Below are 12672 nucleotides of genomic sequence, written 5' to 3' on the forward strand. Positions count from 1 at the left end.
CCAGGATTTTCGTGATACAGGGGCCTACTGGGTCACTACCTGGAAGGAAAAATGGTTGTAAGATTTTCTGACCCAGACAACCCTATTGTAAAATAAAGGCCTGGCCTCACTCTAAAATAAAGCCTGAAGTCACCCACCTGAAACACCTCCAGTGGGTGCACTTTCATCCAACCCGGCTGTGCGGGTGGGGCGGGGCTGGAGCCTGTGAGGCCGGCAGTGAGCGGGAAGAGTGCCAGCCAGGTGGGCCGGTGCACTGGAATGGCTGACCTCACCGGGCCTCATCGGCCAACATGGCCTTCGCTGTTCGGGTGTAGGGCAGCCTCCGGCAGCTTGTGGAGAGGCGTGTTTGACGGAAATTGCACTAAAGGTCTGGGTGGGCCCGGCCCCGACCCACGCAACAGCAGCTGTTTTCCAGTCAGGGCTGAGGGGAGCACGGGCCGGAGCCCCTCCCCACACCCCGTGGGCGGGGGAGTCGAGAGGGGAAAAAAATAATAATAAAACCCCACGATTTTTTTTTCTTTTAATGTTTTCCAATAAGACCCCTCCGCCGGAGGAGGGTGCGCCAAGAGGGGCGAGTGGAGCCGCCGGCCCGCCTCACCCGTCCCGTCCAGCCGGCGCCTGTGCCGGCGGCTCCCGGCAGGGGGCGCTGTGGGGCTGGTCCCGCCGCCGCCGGGCCGCTCTTGACTGTGGGCGGGTCGTATGGCGGCGCCGCTCCGCCTGGGCCGCGCCGCACGCCTGCTGCTGGTTGCCGCTACGGCCCCGGCCCCAGCTCCAGCCTTGCGGTTGCCTCTGCGTCTCGCTTCATCATCCTCCTCCTCCTTTTCTTCTTCTTCTTCCCGCCGCTCTCCACCGACGCCCGGCATGCAGGCCTTCCAGTACCCCGAGGTGTACCGCGACGAGACCGCTGTGAGTACGGCCCTCGCCGGGAGCGGCCCCGCCGGCGTGTGGCGGCCGCCGGGCCCCGCCGTGCCGGCGGCGGCCTCTCTCGCCACGCTCTCGGTGCTGCGGGGGTGGTGGTGTGTGTGTTAGCGCTTTCTCGGGTTTCGGGGCTTTGTTTGGCTTCAGCCGTTAAAAGTGCAACGTTCTCCGTTTAAAGGTTGTGAACGTCGCGTGGGCCGCGGCGCGTGCTGGGGGCTTGTTAGAAGCCGGGTTTTTGGCCGTTGTGTCTGTGGGGGGGCCAGCACCGAGGGCCGGGGCCGGGCTGCTGCCGCCCGGCTGAGGCGGGGGGCCGCCGCGGGGGGCGGATCTCGCCGCCGGGCCGGGCTGGGCTGGGAGTGCGAAGCCCGGAGCTGCCGGTACTGCGGCGGGAAATGCAGGCCTCCACCGGGCTGGGGCGGCACAGGGGAACAAGCAGTCTTATTTTTTTGTGGCGGCACATCTGTGAGATCGGCTGTTTCCTTGCCTTCCAACCCGAACTCGGTAGGCAAGGGTTGCAGCGTAAGTTTGGCCGAAACGGGTGCGGTTTGCTTCTCCTTCCGCAAAGGACTGCGCTTTAGGCGCCAGCCCAGGAATTATTTACAGAACTAACATCGCTTTTAAACCAAAACGTTTGCCGACCTGAGCCAACACTGGAAAAAGTAAAGTATTTGCTTTTATAGTAAAATGAAAGGCTGAACTACGCAACTCCTAACAGCAGGTAGTCTTATTTTGCGTACCGGAGGAAGGAAGCAGGTAAATTCAACCACGTGCGTTAGTCTTTTGTGTGTTTGTTGTTTTTTTGTTTTGTTTTTTTTTTTTTTAATTTATATATGTACTATACTCATGTGTTTGTGAGCAGCAATAGTAGGGAGGGCTAAACCAGAGACGGTTGTGTAGCCAAAAATTACATTTTGGGTGCGTCCAGTAATTGGGTTTTGTGATTTGACTTGAACACCTGGGTTTGGGGTTGTTTGGTTTTTGGGGGATGTTGTTTGTGGTTTTCTTATTTTATTATTACTTTACTAATCCGTTTTGTGGAAGGAATTTATGTTCATGTTCTGCATTTCTCTGGTGCTTTGTGTTTTTTCTGAGGGCAACTGCTGCCTTGGTGCCATCACCAAAGAATGGTAATATTAGCAACTCACCTGGGAGCAAGGTGCTGCTTTTCTCTTTCTTTGCTTTTTAGCACTGATAACTATCATTCTTTAATAAATAGAGTTTGCTTGTGTGCATCTGTCTCTTTTCTTTTTATAAAGTATTTTCTTCTATAAATTCAGGTGTTGGATTACCATGGGTGTAAAATAAGCGACCCGTACTGCTGGCTTGAAGATCCCGATAGTGAACAGACGAAGGTAACCTTTCTTTGTACAGGAATGGCTGTTTTGACATGGTTCTGTTTTATAGACTAGGTGCATGGGTGCCCTGTTTTTGAAGGACCTGCCAATACTTTTTGAATACTTACATAGTGAGTGTAGGTGTAGTTCACATGATATCTTATGGCGCCAGCAGCAATGCTGTTATTTTGTACCTTTGTGTTACTGGGGGGAAGACCAGAAAACTTAGTATAACTTAGATCACAGAATTTGGAAAACTAAGGCCTTGTTTATTTTGCACCCATTTTTCGTGGAGAATTTGAATGCTCAAGGTGGTGGCGTCACACTGAAGAGAAACACTCTGATTTTGGAGCACTGTATCTGTTGTCCTAAGTACATCTGAAATTGCCATAATAAAACAGTTAAGGGTAGAAAGAAAACTCATTTGGGTTGCTTTCTTTGTACAGTGACAAAGTGAGTGAATGCATCTTGGGGGGGGGGGGGGGGGAAGACCCTTTTTTTAAAAAAAAAAAAAAACAAACATTTTCCTCCTGAGGTTAGCCTTTGTTATTGGCTCTTGTTACAGACTGCAGATGTTGCAGGGTTTTCAGCCTGCAGTGTGGTGTAACTAGACTGTTCTGCTGGAACCAGTCTCTTGCTGAGAGAGAATCCTGAAATATAACGAAGTATGACTTGTGAGCTGCTTCCTCTGATATTCATGGCATAGGGAGTTGTGGGGGTGATGGCCAGAAAGTGGTAGGTGGCAGTGTGGAGGGGGGTTCCTCTGTAATGGATAATAACTTTGTGATAACTGTAATTCCAGATCTAAAACAGTGGTGTCTATGTAGACACCAGATTGTGTGACTGTGTCAGAAAAATGATGGAGGGCAGGGTCTCCATTTAAAAATAATCTTGCAGGGTGGCTTTCCATTCGTGAGATTCCTTCAAGGTTCTCTCATGTATGTGCCTATATAATACATCTTGATGAGCTAGAGGATGGTTGAATAGAACTTACTGTAATTGTCAAGAGCAAGATAAAACATATACAGTTAGGATCCCATTCTCTAATTACAAATCTATGGGCATGTATAAAGGTACATGTGGATTAAAAAGGTTCATTTCAGATCAGATTTTAATGAAAAACTCTGCCATGGGTGTTAACATTGAAAATTAGATATTTAGTAAATTGGGAGTATTTTTTTTTCGTGATTCTGGCATCCTTAAGAAACGGTACACATAGGATAGTTTTGTGCCAAATTCAGAGGGATATATGCGTGGGGAGATACGGTTATGTCTTTCTTTTATAGAGGCCTTACAAATACCTATTAAAGTGGTTTTAAGGATCCTGTGGAAGAGTTGGGATTGAGGAAAATGCCAGGACTTGACCTTTTTGTTTCCCTGTGTTGAATGTTCTTGCCACATACTGTGAACAGGTTGGGTAAGAGCAATTGAAGGTGGGTGAATTTCATTCTCCAGAGGTTGTAGGTAAAATCAGGAATGTGGAATTAAAACATCCTCATAAAAATGCAGCAGCCCAGACACAAGATGTCACATTGGTGTAATGAAAATGCTGTTCAGTCTTGCCTACACTCTAAAAAACACATGCCTTGGCAGAATTTTGCAGTGCAGTAGTAGTATGATGCAAAGAGTGTAGAGAGTTCCTGTGCATGTAAGTATGTGAGTATGCCATCTTTTTCCAAAGTTCCAGGGGTTACTGAACAAAGGGAATTAAAACTATTTTGCGGTTCTACCTGTTTCATAGAAGAGGTCAGAAAAAATTGGTCTTGAAGTGCTAAACTCCTTTCATCTGCTTTATCATTCAGTTTTTTGCTCTGCAGCAGAGGTTGCTGATGGCTGCTCTTTCTTGCTAGCTTTTCTTAATAGTTTTATCTCCAAGTTCTTGAGATAGTGTGCAGGACTCACGCAGAATAGCCATTCTGCACCAACTAGATCAAAGAATAACCAGACAGTGGTATAGAGGCGATTGAATGACTGTGCATGCTTCAGCGAGAATTTGGAGCGTGCTTTGTAGACTTTTCAAGCGTTCAAGTCACTGATCTTGAGACCTGTGTCCTTCCCATTCTTCCTCCAAGTTGCTCGCTCTCTATGTACTCCTTAATATCCCAAACCTCCATTTGTTTCGGGGAAAAAGTAAAAATATCCCATGTGCATCTCCAACAACAGGCTACCTTTAATTTTCTGCATATTAAGTACAGAACTAGAAGAATTCCTTGGGCACCCATGCTCATCTGAAGTGTAAGAGCCACTCTTCAGTTCCTGTTTACAACATGCTTAATCTAGGTCACCCTAAGGCCACATGATAGTTGAATCTAAGATGGTTCAAGAATGAAATCTTTCCTTTTCTAGCAGCCCATAGCCTAGTTTTAATTAGGTGAAAGTCAAATAGGTCTAGAAATTTTTCAGTTGGTTCACCAAGATGATCTTATTCCATATGCAGTGTATATATCTGCTGTAAAAAGGAGGTTATTGAAATCTGCAGGTGACTGAGCAGGACTGTTTCTTGTCAGATGTGCAGTCTTAGAGATGATTAAGCCCATCATCAAGCCCCATCCTCAGTCTCTCATGGAAAAGCAGTTGTTCAAGAAGTGTGCACTTCCATGTTCATGATCTATGTGCTTTACTATATGACTTTTTTCCCTGTGTGTGCTTGGAGAAGTCGTGCACAGCTATAAGCAAACGAAACTCCCTTCTCCAGGTACACAAGTAAAAACTGAGCCTCTGGTCAGATGGGGAAGTTCCTACCTCACTTTGGAGAGAGGAAGTGCAGAAGCTGGGTCCCTGCTCTGCTACTGTTTGGCCGTTGACCTTTAAGACAGACTGAGGAAGCATCCCTGGCATAATTGAAATGTGCTACACCAGTGAAATGCTTCTGGTGATGACATAGGCCACAACTGCAAAACCACACTTCTACTGGCGTCATGGGCTTGGCATGGTTGGACTTCTCAGCTTCTTGGTTTGTTTTTACACTTTGTGGGAAATAAGCTCTTTTTTAGACTACAGGAAAGGCTTTTGCTACTGTAAGTCAGTCAGTATGTCAGTCATATGCGGTACCTTAACTCACTGGGAGTGCAGGCAGTAACGTGTAGCTTGTTTCAGACATGAGTGATGGACAAGGGATGAAAGACCAGGGATCATTTACGATACGCAGTTGAGTTGTGGTGTTACGAATAGATGTATGTTTGGATTAAGGCTAGAACTGAAACTCTCAACTGCAATTAAGTGGATTTGTAGTTATAATAGATCAGTGTTTCATTCACATGTTTTGATAAATTTCCAATTGCACTTTGAATTTTTCTTTGATAAATATTAAGGTAAATGTTAAGAGGTAAGCCACCAGTTGTCTGCTCGGTTTTATTTTGTAATACTTAAAAATAATTAAAAAAAGCACGTGCCCTCTTACAGGAGTTGCACTGAACTACATTTTACTGAGAAGATATGTATGAAGATTTTGGGGGTAGCTATTAAACAAACTGTAAATACTTTACAGATTAATAACAAAGACTGGTAATGTTGAAACCATTTCTGTCCTAGGACTTCTTGGAAAGTATACTGTGAGTGGAAATCATTATCTTGAGAGAATAGCTTAGCGGCATGTAGAAAGCTGCTGTAACAAAGCATGGTTAAAAAATGTTGTGGCATGTGTGTTTTAGGTGAAACTTAGTTATACTTTTTTTTTTTTAAATAGCAATTGGCCTGCTCAAATAATGGTCAGACACTTCAACCTCAAGTAGAACATCTCTAGTCTTAGTATAACACTTTAGAAATTCTTTTGCTTTTCAAATTACTGTATTTTTCTGAGATACCCATAAGCATGTGCCTTACTTGGACCCTTATTCTGTCTTTTCTTCTGCTAGCAAATTCTGCTCTGGTTCAAGGCTTATGATAGATTGTCACATGTACATTTCTACAGGTAAAATAAGAATCTTTCTTTATAGTCTCATCAAGATGTACAGAGTTACTGTTAGCCGTATAGCCTGGGTGGCATCTGTTCAGCTCAGTGTGGTGGATGGAGTTGTTTACCATGAGAGTTTCTGTTGACATCTGTTCCTGTACTTTACCTAGAGCAATATTTCAATTATTTATTGCTTTTTGAACATGAGTGCAACCTTGTGCTCAAAAGTTTAAGAACAGAGAGTTTCCAAACTGGACTGGATTCTTCTCGGTGGAACTCTTTCAAAAACCTGTAATTCCTACCTGCTTTTTCAGATAGCAGATAGGCATTCCCTTTTACAAATAGTCTTGGAATTTTTGGTGCATACTAAGTGGAAACGGGAAAGATATATTAAGTTCCCGCAAAAGCAAAATATTAGTGATTCAGTTGTGAGTGCAAGTTAGTATGTAAGCATCCTCTTGTGCAACTAATGCTTGTAAATAAAACTTTGTGTCTCCTCTTTGAATACCAGTAATGAAAGCAGATGTGGTAAGATGTGACTGCGCAGTTAAAAGTGAGTAATGCACAGTTCTGGTATACCCTCACTGCAACGTTACCATTTTGGCTGTGTTATTGATAGCTAAAACAAAGACGCGTGACAGTTTCTGTCCACTAAATGCAACTGAAAAGTGCTTTTGCCCATATAATACAATGGATTGTTTTATACATGTTTTTATAAGACATCTTTTCTCTGAAAATGTCACAGCACTTTGAGTAGTTAGTTTATTTGCATAGCATGTGCTGTCTAGATTTTTCTGTATGTGGTCTTTGAAATTCATGTATTTCCATTTAGAGAAAACAAAATTCAGATACACATAATTCTTGGGAAGATTTGATTTAAGTTCTTTTCATCATTTGATGAGGGGGAACGATTATAGCGGTATGATGTGAAGGCTGCGTGGCATTTTGACTTGCCACTGGGATGTGCTGTGCTGCTGTGCTGGATGTTAAAGCTATCTGTGCCAGTATGATTCTCAAAGGGGGAACAGAAGCAAAAAATGGCCTTCCCTTGGCAATGCCTTCACCTCTTTCCCTTTTTTCATGGGATTGTTTCATGACTATGTATTCTTGGTGGTACATAGAGTCTAAAATTTTGAGTAAAGGTCCAGAAGTCGTCATTGTTAGCCTTCTGTATCTGTTCCTTTTTGGTGCTGTAGTGCTTGCTTTCTTGTGTCATCTTTGAGTGGTGACTTGTGTGTAACCAGCCCATGTGTTCTTAAACTAGTATGTTTCAGGACTTAGCCAAGTGTTCTTAGAGCATTACTAATTTTGCACTCAGATGTTTAAAGCTTATCAGTTTCTGCATGGTTTGTTAGGCATGAACAAATATTTCTTAAGTGGAGACTGACCATAATTAATGCTTTTTCTCCTTTACCTTTTGGCCTGACAAGTCTCTGAAAACACATTTTGGCAGGTAATGCAGCTCTTGGCTATGCACTGCTGTGTCAGCGACGCAAATGGGAGAGAGTGTGTGTCTCTACTTGCCCCATGTGCTCACTTCTCACCATGTGAAATGTCTGTAAAATGCTGCTGAAAGAGTTTTATGTTCTATTCTTTCCTCTTTTTCTGCTGAAGAATTAATAAATGAGTAAACATTGATAGCACTTGGTAAATGTATGCCAGGTACTCTGTACAGCATCTGACTTTTCTGAAGAATTGTGAACAAGTTGCAAAATAGGGATTGTAGCCCTGCTTTTCCTGTGCATTGTGCTGTGTGTGAAGTGTAGATGTTACCATGAGTCAATCGGTTTGCTGTGTGACAGATTCCGGACAGGTAGAAACAATAGCCTCTTTCAAAGCAACTGGGAAAGAGACCTGTGCAAGCAAGAGATGAGTGGACAGAGTTTCAAGCTGGAGGCGAGAGACTGGGGTCCGAGAGTGATACTGCAGCCATCGCTGCCGCATCTGGCTGTGAATTATGGCCACATACACTGTGTCCTGTCCTTCCTACTCCGTGTTAGAGACAGAAAAGCCTGCATGTCTGCTTTTTAGCAGCTGTGATTCATCTTAAGATGCTTAGGTATTAATTTTATGTTAATGTACTGTGCTATAAATAGGGATGGTGAAACACCAACAGAGCACCATTTTTTCCACGCATGCCGTGGCAGCGGCAGCCTCTGACAAACAGCTGGAGTGGTAATGGTTTTGGCCACTGTCCTTAAGTGTTTGTGACTGGGAGGTGGAGTGTTTTAAAGAAAACAGACTCCTCAAAGTTCTCTTCTCAGAGATTAGGTATTCTTGCCCTTTGTAACTAAGAACTGATCTGTGGACAGTTCTTTGTCCTTTCCAAGAAATACTGTCTGGGACTAATCCTGTGTGTTATGTTAATAGGATGAACAGATGGTGCACATGACGTTTTATATCATCTTCCAGCCCTTCGCAGCGCCTGAAATCATAGTGCTGTCTGTGGGCAAAAGGGACTCTGTTCTTTATCCATTTCCTAATTTATTTATCATAGAGTACTGGAGTATCATGTAGGGAAGAAAGGGAAGATGGTATTTCCTAGGTATGTACTGTAAGTTAGCTTTTCTATGCCATTTAAGCAAGTATAAGGAGAGTTTTTAAAAGCATGAGGTTTGGGTTGGTTTTTTTTTAAGGGGAATGGCAGGAATCTGACTTGTCTTTGGCCAAACGGCAGGTTATCCCAACGTGTGCCCTGGAGAGACTTTATTCAAGAGATAATGTCAGTTTTTCTACAGTATTGTGGCATAATGCAAATAAGTATGTAAGACTCTTCAGGTGTGACACTACACAACCTGTATAGGGGGAAAGATGTTTGTGACGCATTGCTTCAGAAAATAGTGCTTCCTTTAGGAAATATGCATTCCTGATTGAGTTCATGTCTTTTTTTGGGGGTATTGTTTTCTTTCAGGCATTTGTGGAGGCCCAGAACAAGCTTACAGTACCCTTTCTCGAGCAGTGTCCTGTCAGAGGACTATTCAAAGAACGAATGACTGAACTCTACGATTATCCTAAGTACAGTTGCCACTTCAAGAAAGGAAAAAGGTATGTGTGGAATGCTGTTGTAGGTTGTGATGAATGTGAAGCAGGTCAAAAGCAACTACTAGTTAGGAAAATGAATTATAAATTATATTTGCATTTACTCCTTTATAGCTGGGAAGTAGGAAGGGTAAGCCAATGTTAATATGTATGGTTACATGATGCAGAGCACAAGGTGCTTGACTGTTTCCAGTTCCCAGTCACGTTATCTTCTTGTTCTTTTGTTGTCTTTTCTTTTTGTAGGAAAAACTGTGAGTTTATCGAAACTCAGACAACTTTTGCAGAATAACTGTTGTAAAAGTAAAATTTTGAGAACATTCTTTCAGGCTTGGTCACTGTCAGTGTAGTTAAAGGCACCTCAGCCTGAAAATAGCACAAGTCTCTCATGTGCATGTTGTTCTAAATATTTACTAAAATACTGCTCCTATGTTGGTTATACTTTGAGCACCTGGTAGGATTTTTGTTTAGTCATAGTCAGTGAAAAGCAGTGGGAATTCCCATGTGAAAAATGGCTCCTGTATATGCAGGGGATTGGGGAAAAATTATTTGGTGGACTTAAAGCAACTGATGCAAAAAGATATGTCTTCTAAGAAATAAAGAAATCCTGCTGTATGCTAATACCTAGCCTACTAGTATCCCTGTTTTAATTCTGTGGCTAGTAAAGAGGTGGTGCTTCTGTAGCTTACCCAATGTCTGGAGACTGTAGCTGCTACTCGCTTCTATGTGACCTCTTTCAGAAATACAATCAATCCCCTAGAAAAAGGGAGTGAAGGGATGAAACTGCTGGTTAACTTAGTAACATCTAAAGATTAGTTTAGTAGTTGAAAAAGAGGTAGTGCAAACAACCACCCATTTTTAATCATGGGAAACGCAAATAGTCGTCTTCAGTATTTTCAATTTGTTTGGTCCTTATTGAGCGGGCACCCAGATATACCAGATATGTTTTTCACTGTCATCCACAGGAAAGAACAGAAGATGTCTCATTGCCTTAAGATTTCTGCACAGATATTGAGGGACATCTGCTACTCTTTAGTTATCTGTCTTGTGCTGTGAGGAGGGTGTGGATACTTGTTACTAAGAGGGGGAAAGTCTGTACTATGTGGGTTTTTGCAGAAGTATATTGTTGGGTGTGAACCCAAGCTGATGCTGATGTTGTCACTGATGTGGTACAGCACGTCATTGTATAGAGGCATGACGTTTAAGCCCAGAAGTAGTGGAGCTGTTTAGGATAGTGCTGCATCTGGGGAAATAAGACTTGTTGAGCAATTCAGGCAAAGCTTATTGGTTTGTATGTGATTCAGCTGTGCTGAATCTTATTCTGGAGCAGGCCTGGTCAGTGACTGCTCCGGATTCTCTGGTCCATTCTCCCTGTGCAGTGTAAACTTGCCTGGTTGTGGTTATTTTCAATGCTGGTAAGGCTTGATGTTGCAGAAGTGCTTGTAGCGCTCAGTCTCCACTAGAGATAAAAAGACTTGATTTGATGCAGCTGACTGTTCTCCAGGAAGAATATTTAAAGCTTAATGTGCTTTAAGTTATGACACTTTACTTTGATTTTTGATAGATGTCTTTTTAGTTTTTTCTGAGTGTTAACACTATTCCTTGGCATGTGCTGAACTTAAATCACAGTGGTTTAAAAATCATACCCCCCCCCCCCCCCCATTTATTATGGCATTTGAGGAGAGCAAGAGGGCTCTACGAAGTAACACTTAGTAAAGGGTGTGGGGTGCGGAAGCTCTTCTATTTGAAGAACTATCTAAACTTCCCATGACACTTAGAAATTCTTCAATTTCATTACTCCAGTTTTCTGCCGAAGAATAGCTGCTAAAGGACAGTGTCTGAAGAGCTGTTCTGTAGAATCTGCAGAAAGGAAGAGTGCCCAGGGAGGTGGTCTGCCACATTATTTGACCTTTGCTTCCCAGTTTATTGCCCAGCATTGCAGAGGTGAAATTGGCTAGAAAATGCATAGTCAAACAGAAAATTACAAATCTTTTTCTCCTGTTCCTTTGAATCGTTCGATTTTTGTCACTTACTGAATATTATCATCAGTTTTTGAACATATTGCTACTTCAGATTGTTAGCCAGGCCTTTGTGAGTATAGTTCGCTGTTCTGGGTTTACCAGGTTCCCATGCTTGTGTCCAAGTACTGGACAGCCTTAGGGAATATATGAACTTATGTTTAGGTTGAACATTACCCCATTAATTCCCCTGCCCCTCCAGGTGAAGCTGCTGTTTGATTTTTATAAGTCACGGGTTTGTGTAGTAAAACTTAGAAGTCCTGTGAAGGCTTATGAATTGCATAGAACAGAGTTATTAATTTCTTTGAGCTCTGTAGTGTCTTACGATGTGAAGAGTATCCCTTGCTAATGAGAATTCTGTAATTCCGTGTTCCTACGTTTTCAAAACACACACAGTTTTAGGGACATTGTGAAATACAGTTGAACCTATTTCAGTTCTGTTTCATTTGAACATCTGTCTACCACCCGATACAGATTAAAAGCAGCTATGTGAATGACAAAGCTTGGAACATAAAGGATGAGAACCTGTGCCAATACTTGTAACAGAAAAATGCTAAGGCTGCCAGAGCTGTTTAACATAGACAGTTATGTAGAGTTTATAGTATACTTAGCTTTGCTTGAAATGCGCTGTGGCAAATGAAGCTTTTAGGTTTAAGAGATGTTTTGGATGCATTCTACAGTCTCTTCATTAAAATTTATATGACAGTGGGATGAGATTCCTCTCATTTCAGAGGCCTGGAAGTTTGTATCTGGGCTTGCTATGTATTAAGGGGGAGAGAATGGCACCTACAGAGGATAGTTAAGTCCCTGATGGCCACAGAGGAAGCCATGATTCCTACTCTAATGTGAAGCTTGTGTTTCCCTTACGTGTTTGTCTTTTATTCACTTCATGACAGTCTCATACACGTTCTTTTTGCTTGTCTAACTGCAAATCTGAGTTCTTCCTACTTGTTTTTCCCGCTTGTGTGTGTTTTAGGTATTTTCACTTCTACAATACAGGACTGCAGAACCAGCGAGTTTTATATGTACAAGACTCCTTGGATGCTGATGCCAAAGTTTTTCTTGATCCAAATAAGCTTTCTGATGATGGCACCGTGGCTTTACGAGGTTAGTGAGACAGTAGTTCCTGCTCAATAAGTCTGGGTTTTCAGCAGAAGTTTAGAAGTGGTTTCCAACTTTTCACCGGTAAAAGTATGGCTAGAGTGGCTTGTTTTAATCAAAGTCACAATAGCCATATGTGGATTTATATAGTGTTTCAGAAGAACACTTCTGAATCTACATTGTATTCACAATTAACTTGGTTCAGTTTCTCAGCATCTTTTTTCACAGCTCTGTAACAGGTTTCCACTGAAACATGAAGAGATCTTGAGGCTGTCCATAGCAACGAAAAAAAGTTTGTGTATTTATATTGACTAATTATCTTAAAATTTTATTTTGCATCTTTAACACAAGCCAGCAAGTTAGAGACTGTGAA

The 12672-nt window shown here is 42.6% G+C and overlaps 1 protein-coding gene across 1 annotated transcript in view; it reads left to right on the forward strand.

The window, feature by feature from the left end:
* The first annotated feature begins 670 nt into the window (after positions 1-670).
* The window catches only part of PREP (prolyl endopeptidase), a 102723-nt gene continuing 90721 nt past the window's right edge, over positions 671-12672 (forward strand). Inside the window, exons 1-4 of the mRNA XM_074581030.1 lie at positions 671-906; positions 2196-2270; positions 9056-9189; positions 12175-12305. Coding sequence (XP_074437131.1) covers positions 700-906; positions 2196-2270; positions 9056-9189; positions 12175-12305 — 547 coding nt within the window. The 5' untranslated portion in view covers positions 671-699. The remainder of the gene's footprint in view (positions 907-2195; positions 2271-9055; positions 9190-12174; positions 12306-12672) is intronic.

This window comes from Larus michahellis, chromosome 3 (genome assembly GCF_964199755.1).
Source record: "Larus michahellis chromosome 3, bLarMic1.1, whole genome shotgun sequence".
In the NCBI taxonomy this organism is placed as follows: domain Eukaryota; kingdom Metazoa; phylum Chordata; class Aves; order Charadriiformes; family Laridae; genus Larus; species Larus michahellis.